Below are 17208 nucleotides of genomic sequence, written 5' to 3'. Positions count from 1 at the left end.
CAAAACAAACTTGTACTGTTTTAGTACAGTCATATCATACACAAAACTAAACTAAAATACATAATAATTTATACAATTTACAAACCAAAGGAAAAACAAATTACATTTTGTTACATGAAAAGGAACATGAATGTATGTTTAAGAAGACAATTTGAAATATGAAGTTTGTTAACCTATGCTCATATATCAAAATAACTGTTATTTAAAACCTTTGCTTTTTGCATATTTGTGCACAGGTTTTAGTCAATATAGCTTCTTTGGCAGTTGATAGTACTGGGATGCAACACTAAGTACAAAGAAACATCCACAAAACCATACTACAAATGTGGAACATTTGTATCTTGCTCTCCTAAAGTGGATGACAAAATAAGATAAACATGATTAATCTGAAAGCAATATGTGCTGAAGGCAAATACCACAGGATATTTTCCAAGACTTGGCAAGTAAACGCACTCATTTCATGTAGCATTTCTTCCATTTGAAATTTCCTTGACATAATTATGCATTTTTCCGCATATAAATCTTAAAACTTATAGTTTACTGTAACTCAATAAAATAATTTCATACTTATATTTCAAGGTTTTAAAACCAATGTGCATATAGAATTCAACTTTCTCTAAGTTAAAAGTATTTTATACAATCCTATATCTATAGTATTACTATAGAGATGCAATTAACAACTATAAATAGTTTAATTTGCTGCTAAAAACATTGTTAGTAAAAGTCCATTAACAAAGTATATAAAATATTTGCCTTGAAAATGATTATTTCTTTGCTTAAGCACATGCTTTTGCCCTACAAGAAGAGAACATTTTGATTGCCGCCCACTCAAAGAGGAAAAGGAAGTGACAACAATGCTTCCTGTTAAATATAAACAGTAGACAGCTTTCTTATCAAGCGTAACTTTTGGAAATAAGCGTTTTCAATTGAATTTTGAAGTTTAATGCATCACCATTGCCAAGAGAAAAAGAGTAGTTCTCGACCAAAAAGCATTGGAACTTAAATATGGATGGGCTTAATATATTATCACGTTTATCAACTGTGTCTACCATGCATTTTCCAAAAAGAAATTTTGGTACCTGTATACCAGAAAAATGGAAATGGGGTGTATTTGTTATTACAGTATTATACATCAGTAATATGCCATTATATGTGTAATCAGTCTTTTGCTTATTTTTTTATCCTAGGGTATTGTGCTGTCCGCGAACTAGATGATCTAACACCATGAGGACAGCCATCATTCTCACTCTTCTTGTAACAGTATGTTGGGCCAAACCCTTCCACCAGAAAGGGTTGTTTGACTTTATGCTAGAGGATGAGGCATCTGGTTATGGTCCAACACTTGATCCATTCCCTCGAGAACCAGTTGTACCTACCTGTCCCTTTCGCTGTCAGTGCCACCTCCGTGTTGTTCAGTGCTCTGACATAGGTATGTTTCCCTGTCAGAATAATGTACTCTGTAATAGACCCTCAACTTTGAAATGAATACAAAATCCAATAGGATTGCCATCCCCTCAGTCTAAAACCACATTGTCAGTTGTGGCCACTTTGTGCATAGTTATATAACACATCCAGCGCTATAAAAACATGGGTAATCTGTTAAACCAACACTGGTACTAGTGGACCTTGCATCATAGGAAATTTGCACCAAATGCCCTAGATTATGCCTTTGACAGAGACATATGTGCTACATTGTTAGAGTTGAAAAAATATATGACGTATGAAATAAAGAACAAACAGAGGGTTCTTAAACCAGAATTAAATGATTGGTTTATCTCAAATTTGTCAATAACCCTTTATTAAGTTACTAATAAATACATAATAGAAATATTCCACTAATAATGATGTAGTCCTTGTTTAGAAAATACACTCAAGCCATCATCATAATCCCCTCTAAGCATTTACTCTCTTTGCATGAAAGTGGTACGGAACATCGGAAACTTGGTCTCAGGTGCAAAAGTCTTTGCAACCTAGGTAGCCTCTTGAAGGAAGGCTTTTGCACCCGTTACCAAGTTTCCGATGACATAAATGCACAAAATGTGTTGAGATCAGTAGGCTGAAACAGTTAGTTTCCATCTACTTTTGGGCTCATCTTTCCTGATGTGTGAGATAATAAGAAGCAGCTTGATAAACTTGGTAAACTGGGACACTCTTCCTCACGGGGTGCAATGGACCTACAGAGTCACTAGAAATAAAGCAATAGGGGCCATATTAACAATTAAGAGTGACTTATGATGGAATAATTGGGGGGGTTAAAATGAAAGATGGCACAAAAGCATTATCAGCTTCATTTCACTTTTGCCTGTTCAGTGTAATGTGTTAACTATCGCCCTTAATACACTGGCCCCTTTGCAAACCCTCCAGCTAACTGTTCTGCAGAAGATATGTTTAGCCAAACACTTCTACCTACATTTGATACTCACCACCAGTCAGCTCCAGATTTGGCTCTGTGAAGGCTGCATTCAGGGGACTGTTTAGACCCCAGTGTGCATATTTGGAAAGGGCTACCATTGATTTCTTGATGTTGATTGACTGCATCAAGCAGCCAATCGGTGACAAAACCAGATGGAACATGGAGGGGGGGGGGAAGCTGCTGTTGCAGGGCTGTCTTTCCTGTGTCAAGTAAGTGCTTTATTACTTTTGTTGTTTGTTTGGGGCAAATGTATATTAAAGTACTTAGAGTTTTCTGTAGCATCAGGGATATTATACTGTACATTTAAAGAAGCAACCAATTGCAGTTGCAGGTTTCTTGTGCATTTGAAAGATGAATATGCTTTCAGTGGAGGCAACTAGGAGAGGAATTACATTTTTGAGACAGAATTCTCATTTTATAGCTCCAGTAAGTATGCATGTTCAAGTTTACATGCAGCAAAATGCACAGGGGTCCATGCAAGGTAGTATCAAAAGTAGTCAGTATGTTTGTGCTATAGATTGGACTAAGACAACACAGCTAAAACAAATACACATGACCACTGGCGTAACTACAGGGGTCACAGCAGTCGCTGTGACGGGACCCGTGCCTCTTAGGGGTCCGGCGCGACCTGTTCTTCCTGTCTCCCGCGCTGGTTCAAAATTGTTTAGAAAAAGCTCTTCCAACCTGGACCACACCGATCTAGGTCAGAAGGGCCCTTTCTAAACTATTTTGAACTGACAGGGGGAGACAGGAGCATATGGGGGGGTCACGTGATGTCACATGACTGCACGGTGAAACAGAGGCTGCTCGTACAGGCGGGATGTATGTATTGTTTGTGTGTGCATATATATATATATATGTTTATGTGAGCATGAATGTGTACTTGTGTGTGTGTGTGAGCATGGATGTGCTCATGTGTGTGTGAGTATGCATGTGTACTTGTGTGTGTGCATGGATATGCTCTTGTGTGTGTGTGAGCAGGGGTGTGTACTTGTATGTGTGTGTGAGCATGCATGTGTACTTTTGTGTGTGAGCATGCATGTGTACTTGTGTGTGTGAGCAGGGATGTGTACTTGTGTATGTGTGTGAGCAGGGGTGTGTACTTGTGTATGTGAATGAGTAGGGGTGTGTACTTGTGTGTGTGTGTGAGCAGGGATGTGAACTTTGTGTGTGTAGAGATGTGTAGGTGTTTGTGAGCATGTATGGGTGTGGAGTGTGTGTTAGTGAGTATGAATAGGTGTGTGTGATTTGTGTAAGTGTGTTTACATTTGTTGTATGTTGGAAGGGGAAGCAGAAGTCAAAGAAGGTGGGGGGGGCGGGGCAATTTTAGCACCAGAGCCTCGTGGTTTCTAGTTACGCCCCTGCACATGACAAACATGATGCTGTCTAAACCCATTATATTATTTAAAAATATTTCTTCACAGCGGACGTGAAAACAATAATAATAAAATTAGGTACAAATGGACATAATCTTTATCTACTAAGTCTTCTGGTAGTTACTTTACCATAACACATATTAATGTTATGGAGGCATTCATTTATGTTTTATAGATGCAACATTTTTATTAGGTTTATAATTAACATACTGCATTAGCTCAAAGCAAAATCATTTTTATACAAGAGGCACAGCAAGGGTAAAACTGCTTTTTTTGTTTTGCTGTAACATGTTTAATTTCCATTACTTAATCTGTGCTGCATATAATTTTTTTAAACTGCAAGGTTTTTTTATTTAAACTGTCCGATGATCTTTTGGCACTCTCTGTGAAAATGAGAAATCTGTTCTCCAGAAACCCTGGATTAAATTTTTTTTTTCTAAACTTAATTTTGGAAACACTTTTTGTATAAGAGTCATAAAACGGTCAAATCTTACGTTGTTCATTTACAGTTGCTGAAGTGAACAAAAAGAAGGGAGACAGAAAAGTAAGGCCATTGACATGGAATAAAGACACCCATTTTCTCTGACTTTACAGCAAATTATAGCACAGATGTTTCCCATGATGAGACATGCACAAGAAGCCATCTTATCTGTGCACTCCACAGGAAGTCTGTATATCTCTTTGTAAACAGAATGACTGCTGTGATTTGCCATTCAAGAACACCCATGTGGTGGCCTCATAGACCAAAAAAAGCTTTATAGCAGTACTAAAAGCAGTGTGTTGGCAACAGCTAGAAGTTTATTCTCGTGTCTTTAATGCTGGGAAAAATAGGCAACTGCCTTAAATCCAAGTTGCCCCATTGGTCCCTGAACATCTGCCACTGCCATGGACTAGAGGTCTGTAAGTCACGTCAGAGGTATGTGCAGCCACTGGCAGAGTCCTGTACACTATTGATTCCAGTGGCTATATGTTGCAAAGCACTAATCACAAAGCCTGCCTTGGTCATGGCAGGCAAATTATAAGAGCATGTAGTTCGTCATTTTGTGGCCAAGCACATCTCCTGCATGACTTATAGTGGGGAGTAGGGCACATGCATATTATTAGAATAAAGGGAGCCCACATAAATCGATTGTAGTATGTAAATATTTTAATAGTTTAAGGAAGCACTCCAGATCTAATTCATGATAAATCGCATGAATTAGACAGAAGTTTTATTTGGAACTCCAGTTACTAAATTATGGGTGCTCGTATATACATGTAGTTAAATGCACTAACATCCAAGGTAAATACAATTTTAGGGACTAAACTGTTCCCTTAAGAACCAGGGAGCTCAGTCACATTGGTACGCAAAATGTTAAACAGAGCTTGCATTATGTAATTATACACTGAAAACGTACATGCAATATCTAAATCCAGTGTACAGAGGCGTAACTAGAAACAACAGAGCCCTGGTGCAAAAATTGCCCTTGCCCCCCCAACTTCACCAAGCAACATCTCCCAAAGTAACATCCCAACCAGCTTATCAGTTGCATCCTAATCCCCAAAGATCCCGTTTGTGCCATCTTTGCCCCAGCTTGTGAGTGCCTCCAAACAGTTTATCTGTGCCATCTTTGCCCCAAACGGCTGGTCTGTGCCATAATTGCCCTCAACTTGTCTGTGCCTTCTTTGCCTCTTGCCCCCCTTCCAACATACAATCTACACATCCATACTCACACACACACTACACATCCATGCTCACACACGCACAACTACACATCCATGCTCACACACATAGTTACACATCCATGCTCACATACTTATACAAAGATACATATTTACAAACAAACGTACATACCCCCTCTCACCCGCCCCCGCTTACCTCTCACTTCTCGGGCAGCTTTCTCTCCAGCTGCTCGCACACTGTGAGATCAGCCCCGGGTTCACCGCGGGGTCAGGTGATGTAACATGATCCAGATGTTCCTGTCTCCCTGTGCTGGTTCAAAATAGTTCAGAAAGGGGCCATATGACCTGGGTCGGAAGGGCCTTTTCTAAAAAATTTTGAACTGGTACGAGGAGACAGAAACAAGTGGTAGTAGTGTAGTTATGTCAATGTTAATGGAAACTATGGTACTGTGAAAGCTGTTGGAGTTGTTTACAATACAGTGTTTTACACTTCTAGAAGCTACAGTTGTTAGGGTTTGTTATGAACCATTCTCTTCATAGGTGAAATATTTTGCAAAACAAAATTCAAGGAGAACCCATCATACAAGCAATTGCTATGCATTATCTGTGTCACTGTCCCTAGTTCTGCAGTGGTAAAAATCTCAAAGTTGAGGAGGACAAATGTGTCTTCAGGATGCAGGTTTGGGGTATTAGAAGGAGAAGAATGCTTCACTGATTGTTTAATATTAGAATACGTGGGAAAGATAGAACAAGGCAGGGAATTCCAGAGCATAGGGACAGCATGAGTGAAATCCTGGATGAGTGGGAAGAGGTGATAAAGGTAAAAGAGAGACTCAAGTCATGGGAACAGCAAAAAAGTCAGGTAGTATTTGGACATGGTCCAACGTAGGGCTTAGTGGGACAGCAGACAAAGAACAATGGAATAAGAAAATGAGTCTGGTGGTGGTGTTCTGGATGGATTGGAAAGGTGAAGGACGAGAGAGAAGGAATGCAGTTGCAGTTGCAATAATCTAGATGAGATATTACAAGGGGATTGATTAGCATTTGGGTAGTCTTCTGTGTGAGTAAAAGATGAAAACCATTAAAATTACAGGCCAACATAAAAATGTTTAATGAGTTTACTTTATCCTAGGACTAGAGCACGTGCCAAAAGACATCCCAGCAGACACAACTCTTCTTGATTTGCAGAACAACAAAATCACTGAAATTAAAGATGATGATTTCAAGAAGCTCAAGAATCTTCATGTAAGAATGTTTCTAATATTTCTAATATTATTGGTTCCATTGAAAACTGTCTGAAATAACTTGTAAATGTACCATACTTATTGGACTTGTCTGAAATTACAAAGAATATATTGTCCTGTATTTATATATAAACATTTTTATATAGAAAAGTCATGCTCTAGATCCCATACAAAAATATGCAGCACTTGTTTTTGTCTCATTCAAGCATTATTTTAGACAAAATAGTTTATCTAGTCCAGTTCCTTTTTTTGTGCCCTGTCTGTGCACATGTATAGCCATAGTGTCATGAGCATGGGGCTGAGGTAGAGACAGGGAGACTGTTTCCTCAAATGTTCTCTGTCACAAAGATATACAACTTACAGACCTTCCTTCTCAAAAGAGCACTAGCTACTTTAAATCTGGAACCAACTGAAAGCAATATGTGTAAATATGATAACTGCTGCAAACCACAAATTCAGTAAACCCATGGTGAGCAAGCAAAGTTATAGAAGTCCTACATAGTACAGAATGCAGCAAGAAAAAAAATCACATACATGGGTCCGTGAGCTCATGCAATGGTAGTTTAGGAATAACAAATTGTATTACGCACTTTACATACATGCCTCCACCTACGATTCTTAAAGAAATGTTCTAGTACTATCTGCCTACAAGGTTTGGTAGATTAGAGGAGTCTGGAACAGGGACTGGCAGATGACAGCAGATTGAGACCGTTTCCGATGGGGTCTGGGAGGTGCAAAAAGACAGACATGGAGCCAGAAGATGGAACCAGGGAGAACAACTGAAATGTAATCAGAGCCAGCTGGATGAGCCATAGTGGTATCCAGAACCGGAACAAGGATGACAGGGAACGTTGGGAGACAGGAATGCCAGCAACCCCAAAGACTACTGGTGGAAAACAACCTCCCGTGCTTAGGGTAACTGTATCTAATCCAAAGGTTCCTGATACTGTTACAAGAACACTAGTCCAATATATAGTGAGTTGTAGTCAGACTTGATGTGTCTCAAATGGGTAGTGTTGCCACTGGAAACACATGCGCAAAATATCACATTCATCATTCATCATATGATCATTATCTTTAACTGTGCATATATTGGTCAGTTTTCATAGATTTGAATATATAGTACGCACAGTCATTATTGCAGGTTACCTTTGGTACAATGTACCGAAAAGTATCTTTGGAAGGTCACTTAAAAGGAAGAAACAGATTTTATAAGAAAAAAAAATCAGTAACACTTACTAACACAGTAAATACCCTTAGCACTACAGTGTGTATCCCAGTTAAACACATAGGCTGAGCATAATTCTTAACATAATAAGAATTTTAGCATCAGTTCTCCAAAACAATAACATTTTTAATAAATTAAAAATATTTTAAAAAGTCGCACTAAATATTTATTAACGCTAAATTCATGAATAGTACAGGGCTGCATTGCTTAGAACATTTGTGAACATAGTAGTTCATTTGACCTAATCATCTATTTGGAAAATAATGCCTTTTGAAAAAAAAGAACAACACTACAAGAACAACTTATATGTAATACTGTTACTTCTGAAAATCAAATTGAGTATTTTTTGACATTATTTTAAATCGTCCTCAGTTATTTGTCAGAGATGTTCTTCGCTCTATCTTCATACAATTTGTGCATTAATTACAAGTTCAAGTGAAGATAAAATGTACTTAATTTTGGATACAATTGCCATGGTCTGTTTCCAAGTGCAGTGACATTTGAGAAAGGGGCCAAAAGGAATCTTGGCTGTCTCAGAGGTAGTAATGAAAAACATCTGCAATACTGCTGACTCCAAATTAAAAAGCTGAATGTGAGGAGAAAAAAAATAGAACTTTATGGAAAAGATTAGTTTATGTTTGGTTTATACAGAGTACATGCTCGCTAGAAAAGTATATACATGTACTAGTCCCTTTAATTTTATGGGAGAAAAAAATACTTTTTTTTTCTTATTATAATTTAATAGTATATTTATTATTTTAATTAAATAATTAGAAAACTTGTTAGTGGTACTTTTATTGTATTTACCCACGTTCACATGTTCTCCATCCTCTTTTGACCCAGAGCAACCTATGAACTAAAGAAAATGAACTAAAGTGAACTAATTTTTCTAAAGAGGGTAATAGCATTTTGTCACAGCATATTGGTAATGAATGGGATTTGAACTGGCATGTCTTTGCCTTGCTATCCTAATTTGTTATTTATTTCAAGAATGGAAAGTACTTATTATTATTACGAAACTTAATACTGTTTGGCATAAAGGAATCCCCCGTTTTCGTGACTAACGATTTGCATTTTGTAAAGAAGGCAGTAGTAATATTAATAATCACTCAACTGGGTGGAGAAAACATTCCAAGCTTATATATTTCCTTTTAGAAGTGGCTACAGTTCTAAATTTAGAACCCCATATTCTGTTTGTAGTTCTGCCAAACAAGTTTTTATTTAATCCATACATATCATTTTACATTGGCTGATTCTCAGTAGAGTTTGCCACACAAATTATTTTAACTAGAATTTTAACATAAATATAATTGATCTATTTTTTACAAACATTATAGTACACAATTATCGTTTTAATTATTTTGTATTTTCTTTTACAGGCTTTAATTCTCGTTAACAACAAGATTAAATCAATCAGCCCTAATGCATTTGCCTCCCTGACAAAACTGGAAAGGCTTTACTTATCAAAAAATAACTTAAAAGAAATTCCCGTTAACATGCCCAAATCAATTCAAGAATTGCGTGTGCACGAGAACTTGATCACTAAAGTAAAGAAATCTGTGTTTGATGGCTTGAATAACATGATTGTTATAGGTAAAGTACACTACAATTATTATTATAATTAGTATTATTAGTATTATTACAGTGATTATTCAGAAAGCATGATAAAACCAAAATCTTATATTCCTGTTTGTGACAATGCGCTTATACAAATGTTCAAGTTGATCTTTCAAAAGCATTTAGTACACAAAATAAACATATGTGATTACAGATTAAATAACATGTTTGGAAAAACATATGAGGTTAAATATACCATTGCAAAATAGACTGAGCTAAGTGCAAGACCTGTTTACAGATTATTTCCTGCCAAATTGCTATGATGGATTAATTACTCCTGGCTATGGATTGACAGTTATTTTCAACCACCAATGGTGACCGATATGAGTGCTTTTGGCTTCAAGAATGTTTCAAGAAAAGCATTAACAGGCAAACTTCAATACAGATACTGTTCTTGATTCTAGCAGCATTTCTTTTTATTCCTTATATAATATTACTTAACAAATGCTAAACAATGAAGCATACAACAACGTTCATAAAAAGTACAGTTGTATAGACTTAATATAAGATTTAGAAACAAGAAAAATTTAACTCAAACTAAAAATGTCCTACCATTCTATAACAAATTGTTTGTAAATCCAAGTGAGACCATCTCAAAAGAGTCAGAATAAAGCATATCTGTCTTTAGTGTTATTGGATTTTGCAGTAGATTTAAATATGTATCACACCCTCTATACCAAAAACAATGTAGAAATGTAATAAATAAAATAATGCTCTCTTACAGAACTCGGTACAAACCCAATAGAAAGTTCTGGAATTGAGAAAGGAGCTTTTCAAGGAATGAAAAAACTGTCCTACCTAAGGATCGCTGACACTAACATTACTAGTATTCCAAAAGGTAAGAATGTTTAAGTGTTGCATTTCACAGAAGCATTCTAATAACACTTGTGAATATTGCAAATAAATGATTAAAAATTAAAATTGATTTTATTACTATAATATTAGGAGCCAATTAAAAACAGACTTTGACAAACGATATGAACAGCCTTTCTAACTTACACAATATTCCACCTGATATAAAAACTTCATACTACATGAGGTTTTGGCCATGTCTTATGTTATTTATTTAGCCTAATTTAAACACTGAGTGCTAGAAACAATACACCATGTATTTTACTAATGCACATCAAAATATACAGAATGCTTGGTTTAGGTGAGATAGATTGAACTGACTAACCTAGAACAGACCAGTAAATAGTCTTAACAAAGGGCAGCCCTTCAGTAGCCTAATTAATTTTCAGGCAAACGTCATATGCTACAGTTTTAAGAGCTCGACTGGGTCATTTGTATTTGGAGTCATGAGTTCAGAGTATGGATGTTTCGGTTATGCTGGTGCCTCATCTATGTCAGTACTCTTACAAACCCCCATCTAGTCAACATAATCCTATCAGTTAGCAATTTCAATCTAATCTAATAATTTTAATAAATTACTTATATTGATATTTTACTACAGTTTGTTAACCTTAAAAAATTGTAACAACACTGTGGTCTTTAATCTCTGTGCTTCTGTGTCTCTGTCTCGATTTTAGTATAGCAAGTTAATGTATTGATATTGCACGTGTCATAAATGTCAAGTTATATGATTAAAATCTAAGTCACTTGTCGGAAAAATACCCACTGTGCCCCTTTTCTTTCCAATGTACAATAGGGATACCATAGTAAAGAAACTAATTCAGTGTAAAAACCACCAGTTTTCAAATGTTGACAGAACATGGTTTAACCATGGCAGATCTACTGAAATTTACCGTATTGTCTCTGTTTTTCACTTATCATCTAGCCTCAGATGTGCTCCCATGATAACAAATGCATATTTTTTTAACCTCAGATTGGTAGACAGCACTTAGTTAACACTGTTTCTATTGATCTATGTTAAAAGTTATCTGTCTGTCCATGGATAAATGACAGTATGCAGACAGAGGAAAAAGATAAGCAATCTGAAAATTTCCTGCCCCCTCCCAAGTTGTATCTATGCTGGCCAGTGTGAGTTAAAGAACAAAAAAAGTAAATGGCTGAATCGTTTAAAAAAACTAAACTAGAACTAAACTAGCTTATGACAGATGTTAGATGTCTTTCTCAGATTGTTGAAGATAAGATGTGAATGTGCAGGGTCAGGATGTAATGCAACAAACTTTGACACAAAAAAATACAGATATAACTCAGGTTTTCTGATTTAATCATCACTTTATTCCAGTCTACTTTGTTGAAATGTTTACAAGTGATAATACAATGGACATAATATGGGAATTACTTTTCTTTTAAGGTCTACCAAGCTCTCTCACCGAGCTTCATCTTGATAGTAACAAAATCACCAAAGTTGATGCTGACAGTTTCAGTGGTTTAAACAACCTTGCAAAGTGAGTAAATCTATAATTCATCTAATTAGATACAAATGTTCAACAGCAAACATTGACTTTGATTCAATGAACCTGACTAAAACTTGTAATAATAAAGTGTTCGGGAGTAGTGAAGGGTATTTTTTACCTGTAGTGCCATGACGTAGTACCGTCTTCATTCATTCTACTAAATGTGTTGTTCTTACACATATCCCATGATAGCTCACGATAGCTCATGATAGGTCCCATTGAGAATTATGTTTTTCAATATTCATTACACTAAATATCAATATGCGCCTACTATTTCATCAACAAGACATCCTTACAACACAAACACTACATCAAATTATATCACAATGAGTTTATTGGTTTATTTTTTTTAACTATTTTAGGTCTAAGGCCAAAACTCGTCCTCTCTGTACATTTCACACCGTGTACGTATTAGAAATGGGTTAACCTCTCTGACACCTTTTGAGATAAGAATTCTGCAGATTTAGATAACAGTGTCCAAACATGTGCTAACCCTACAGGCCATAACATAGACAGCAAGCACAGACAGTCAAAATAGCTTGTGGCTTCATAGATAACACATTCCAGACTTGCTCAAAAATGCATTCATCTTTTTTTTGCAGTTCTCGGCATGGAAGCCCAAAGTTTATCTCACATGAAAAATAAAGTAGATTCAATTGCTTTAGATTACAAACATTGCTGTTCTTTTGTTAATATGATTGTGCTATATAATTGTGCTACCATGCGTCATATGATTATGCTACAAGGTCTCATCTCATGTGTTAGACTATGTCAGACTACTAATATTTGAAGATATAATAGTAAAATAAGCTACTTACATATTGTAGGTAAGATTTAAGATCCCTGCATAACATTATATAAAACAAAAATCAAACGTATTGTTGTAATAGATACCTGTTAAACTGAATTCACAGTGTAATACACAGTTTTCAAAACAAATATTAAACTGATTAGGTAAATATTTATTTTAACATACATCCTTTTAATTACAGACTTGGTTTGGGTTTTAATAACATTGCCTTTGTTGAAAATGGATCAGTACCCAATGCTCCACATCTTAGGGAACTTCACTTAGATCACAATTCTTTAACCAAGGTGCCTGCTGGACTCGGTGAACACAAATACATACAGGTAATCTATCAGTACTCTATAATTCCCATGAAAAAAAAAACTTTTTTTTTTAACCGTATGTATTTAACCAATATAAAGTCAGTTTCAGTACGTGGTACGTCTATGGAGGGAGAAGACAACATTTTAAGAACACTATGTGACTTGAAACAACTTGAATAAACACTAAGCAATGCATCAATGATAGGTGGCTACATAAATCTTTGCTAGCCATAACCTTGCTCCCTCAGACTAGAAATATATTCTTTATGATAAAAATGCATTGATGGTGATGCTTACTGTAAGATGGAAGAAGATCCAAAGACAGGTAGTAGGAGATAGCACTGTAAATGGGTGAAGTGGTAGGCGATAATGCAGAAGAAAAGGCAATGTTGGTGTTGGGGTGTAATTGGTCATCTAGAGAGGAAGTGTCAATGGATGTCCGTTATGCGTAGGAACGAGAGATGGGCATGTATAATACAGAAGAAATAGTAATATATCCACCTCCACCTAGAGACATCTGCCATTTGAGTAACTAATTTCATCCTGAATTTTGCAGGTTGTGTACCTTCATAGCAATAAAATTGCAGCGGTTTCAGTCAACGACTTTTGTCCCATTGGATACAACACCAAGAAGGCTTCCTATTCAGGCATCAGTCTGTTCAGCAACCCTGTGCAGTACTGGGAAATTCAGCCAGCCACATTCAGATGTGTATATGAACGTTCTGCTGTTCAAATTGGAAACTACAAGTAAACTGTTTCTATGTTATAATGTATTTCAAATAAAGTTGTATTTGTTAGTATGTTTCTTCCAAAAAACCTAAGCAACAAATAAAAAATAAAATTCTAGAAAATGTCCTGAATAATAGAGTGTATAAAGCATTTGATGAAGTGATTCCCTACATTGAAACGGGATTACATGCAGATAATCCATAGTATCATGCAGCATGAGTTATGAAGGGAATTGATAGTTCATATTTAAAGTTATGCAGAGGATTCTGTTATCATGGTAGGTTTGCTTATGTGTTGCTTCAGAAAATGAATGTTTAGGCTCTATTTCTCAGAGACAGAAACTTCTCACATTGGTAAATATATAACATTTTTAGCAAATGGTAAAGTCATAATTTCTCATTGTCTTAATTCAAATGCAAATGATTTTAATGTGCAAATAACAATAGGAAACATGTTTAACTGAATAGTATCCACTGATCAGCACTTAATCTTTATCAAGACATATAAGTGATATGTATAGGAACGTCCCAAGCACAAGAAGCTCCAACCTAACTCAATTCTGTATGAACTAATAATTTGAATAGGGATAACTAAGGTTATTAACCAGAAAAATAATAACTAATGAAATATGTGTCACAATATAATAACCATACAAATTGCATTGCATAAGTACCTTCTTGAAGAATTTTAAGTGGAAATGTGCTTTTCTGAAGTTTTGGGTTTTTTCGCCCCAAATCACAGGTTAGCGGCATTCTTTCATTCGTGCTTTATGCCCTTTTCATGTCTGCCATAAAACATGTGAAATCCAATCCTTCATCCAACCTGCAGTCCTTAATACTATGTTTGTACTTAATGGTACTTTTAAGGCATAGAATTATATTAATATGTATAGTAATTACACATTTAATAGGAGACATATATTTGCCTTTTAATATACAATTGACCAATGCAGGCATTTAAAAAAAGGGATAAATAATTAAATTCATTAATGCAAAATTAGCAATATTGTTCACAAGTGGCAGTTAATGTTGGCCACAAAATGAAAAAAATAATGGCTATATATATGATTTCTGATGTATGAAAATAAATGTATTGTAAAAATATATTAAAAAAGCATATACATGTACTGTTTGAAAAGGGTTTTAAGTATGTGTACTACACTTAACATTGGGCTGGAATTTCTTACTTTCCAGAAAAGAAGATAATTGTGAAATTTCACAGAGTTAAACATGTCTAGATAGTGAATGGATGTTAGAACTATGTAGCAACTTCTATTATAAATTGGAATGCGATGAAAGATATGTAGTAAATTGTGGACTACTATGGAGTATCAGTACAAAAAAGATTATCTCCCTATAAATGTTACAAAAGTTAATAAATTGAAGCCAGATGTGGATCACAAATTTAGAGCAGTAAGTGATACGGCAAACTAAAGATGACTGGATAATGACAATTAAGAGTGCAAAGCCTCAATTGGTCTTCTGTTGTATAGTTTTGTATAGACTCTTATACAACATGTTTACATTTTCCAATTAAATAAAGCTTTAGTTAGTATGACTTTTATTACACTTGTTATGTTTTATGTTTAGTTTTTTTTATCTTTTTTGTCTCTTGTAAAACTAGATTATGGGAAAGAGTCATACAGAGAAAAGGAAACATTTAAGGAAGTAATAATACCTTTGCCTCTCTGAGCAAAGTTACCTAGGTGCAGGTTGTGATATGAAAACATAGAGCCCAGAAGGATTTAGAATCTTTCTAAATCATGACATGATGATCTTTGTAGGCCTAAAAACAGTGGGCTCTAGCCAGGACACACACCAGAATAGAGGCAGATACATAAACAAAGTTATATATATATATTAATCCTTAGTATGTGGTTTTAAGTGAAATAAATTGTTAGAAGAAGCCAGGTGTCAATAATGTGAGTTTTGTATGGAAAATGCAGATCTGATTTGTGGGAAGCATTCACATATAGATGTAACTTAATGGCACCTGAGTAGGACTTTAACCACTGAAGCAGTTTGTGGCATCATGAATAGTTCTGATCCTAAAAAACTGTTTTTATTTGCTCAAATGTTTATACTGCAACGGAAATTAATTATTAAATTATCACTATGGTACTTGACATGGCACTACTGAAGTATTTCTCCTGTGATCGCAGGCTCTTTGTTATGCCAACTATACTGAGTGAAGTACAGCTTCACTTTGCTTCAATATGACTTTTAGCAGCACAGATACTATTGTCAAACCAATTGGCATGTCTACATCCTCTCTAAATGATGCGATTATATTCAGGAAGTATTAGTCAGCTTCCTGGAAAAAAAATACTATGCCAAAATGTCAAACTTTTTCCGAAAATTCCTGACCACAATTGATTTTTAAGCCTGATGATGGCTTTTGGAGCACTTTATGTGCACAAGACAAGTAATGTCTGGAGATCCTCTAACCACTCTTAAATTAACCAGAAGCTCTAATATCTGGAGACGTTTTTTGTTAGTGTAACAGTTGGTATAAATACAGTAGGTTTTGTAATGCCAAATATCAGAAGTATACATGTTTAAGTGTTACTATCAATATGGGTCTGCTTTACAGGCCATTATATTCATAATAATAAAACAAGAAAAATAATAATATGCAGTTTTGAAACTATGTAGTTTTGAAAACTTACACTCTAATTCAATCGGTATTATCTTCAAATTTGTTTATTTTCTTTTCACAGCTAACTTATTCTACATCTTTATATGTTTGAAACATGCCACACCCAATACAGCTATAAATTTTTTTTTTCTTGAAAATAAAGTCTTTTATGAGCTGATGGTAGAATTTGATTTATCAAACAATAAAACACTTAGACCTGATCACATATAATGTATTGTTCTACAAGCGTACTGATTTTTCCTCAATTAACTATGCATAATACAGGACCAACTAAGCTGCTCTTGCAGGAGAAGCTTGCTGGGGCTGGCTTTTCATAATGCAAGAATAAAGTTTGTAAGTTAAAACTGCAGTTTTCCTCCGGACTTCCACTTTAACAGATACACCCCTCTGTGTCACAATTCATTTGAATTAAAAATGCATTGACAATAACAGTCACATATCAGAAATCTAGAATCTGTTCTTTAATACAAAAGTCATAAAAGAAGCACATTTTGTCAGCAAACACTATTGTCTTCAGTTCCTACGCATGTATTGGTAAAACATAAAAATATTATACTTGGAAATATATCTAAAATGATAAATGTGTTAAAGGGAATTCTGATTAAAAGCACATAATAAATTATGGACATTATCAATATGTTATTCCTCGTCTTATTGCTCAGGATAATAGATTAGTATATATGATGAATGGGATAAAAGGGCCATTTGCCTAATGCCCCTTGGTGGCATGGACCACCAGTTGCTGCAGTATGATTTATATATTTGCCTGCGCTGTTCAGTAGAAAAACAGTGCTTGTTGTGCTGGGAA

At 35.3% G+C, this 17208-nt stretch overlaps 1 protein-coding gene across 4 annotated transcripts; it reads left to right on the top strand.

Annotated features, from left to right (window-relative positions):
- Positions 1-1224: 1224 nt before the first annotated feature.
- Positions 1225-13764, top strand: LOC149299800 (decorin-like). Of its 4 annotated transcripts, XM_089486091.1 has the most exons (7): positions 1225-1429; positions 6584-6696; positions 9303-9516; positions 10265-10378; positions 11801-11894; positions 12896-13034; positions 13570-13764. In XM_089486091.1, exons 1-7 carry the CDS (start codon positions 1225-1227, stop codon positions 13762-13764), a joined length of 1074 nt encoding a protein of 357 aa, XP_089342217.1. The 4 variants fall into 4 exon arrangements, with proteins under 4 accessions (XP_089342217.1, XP_089342218.1, XP_089342219.1 ...); XM_089486092.1 differs by lacking the exons at positions 6584-6696; positions 9303-9516; XM_089486093.1 differs by lacking the exons at positions 6584-6696; positions 9303-9516; positions 10265-10378.
- Positions 13765-17208: the final 3444 nt, after the last annotated feature.

Source organism: Sceloporus occidentalis, unplaced genomic scaffold (assembly GCF_023333645.1).
Source record: "Sceloporus occidentalis isolate IW3139 unplaced genomic scaffold, rSceOcc1.0.p SCAF_28, whole genome shotgun sequence".
NCBI lineage: Eukaryota > Metazoa > Chordata > Lepidosauria > Squamata > Phrynosomatidae > Sceloporus > Sceloporus occidentalis.
This window is presented reverse-complemented; position numbering and strand designations above follow the sequence as displayed.

Bases quoted from the DNA above. Each gene is read 5' to 3' on its own strand.
- LOC149299800 (XM_089486091.1), top strand. From the start codon at position 1,225: ATGAGGACAGCCATCATTCTCACTCTTCTTGTAACAGTATGTTGGGCC. The intron at 9,517-10,264 runs GTAAAGTACACT...GCTCTCTTACAG, and splicing joins GAATAACATGATTGTTATAG to AACTCGGTACAAACCCAATA. The intron at 13,035-13,569 runs GTAATCTATCAG...TGAATTTTGCAG, and splicing joins GTGAACACAAATACATACAG to GTTGTGTACCTTCATAGCAA.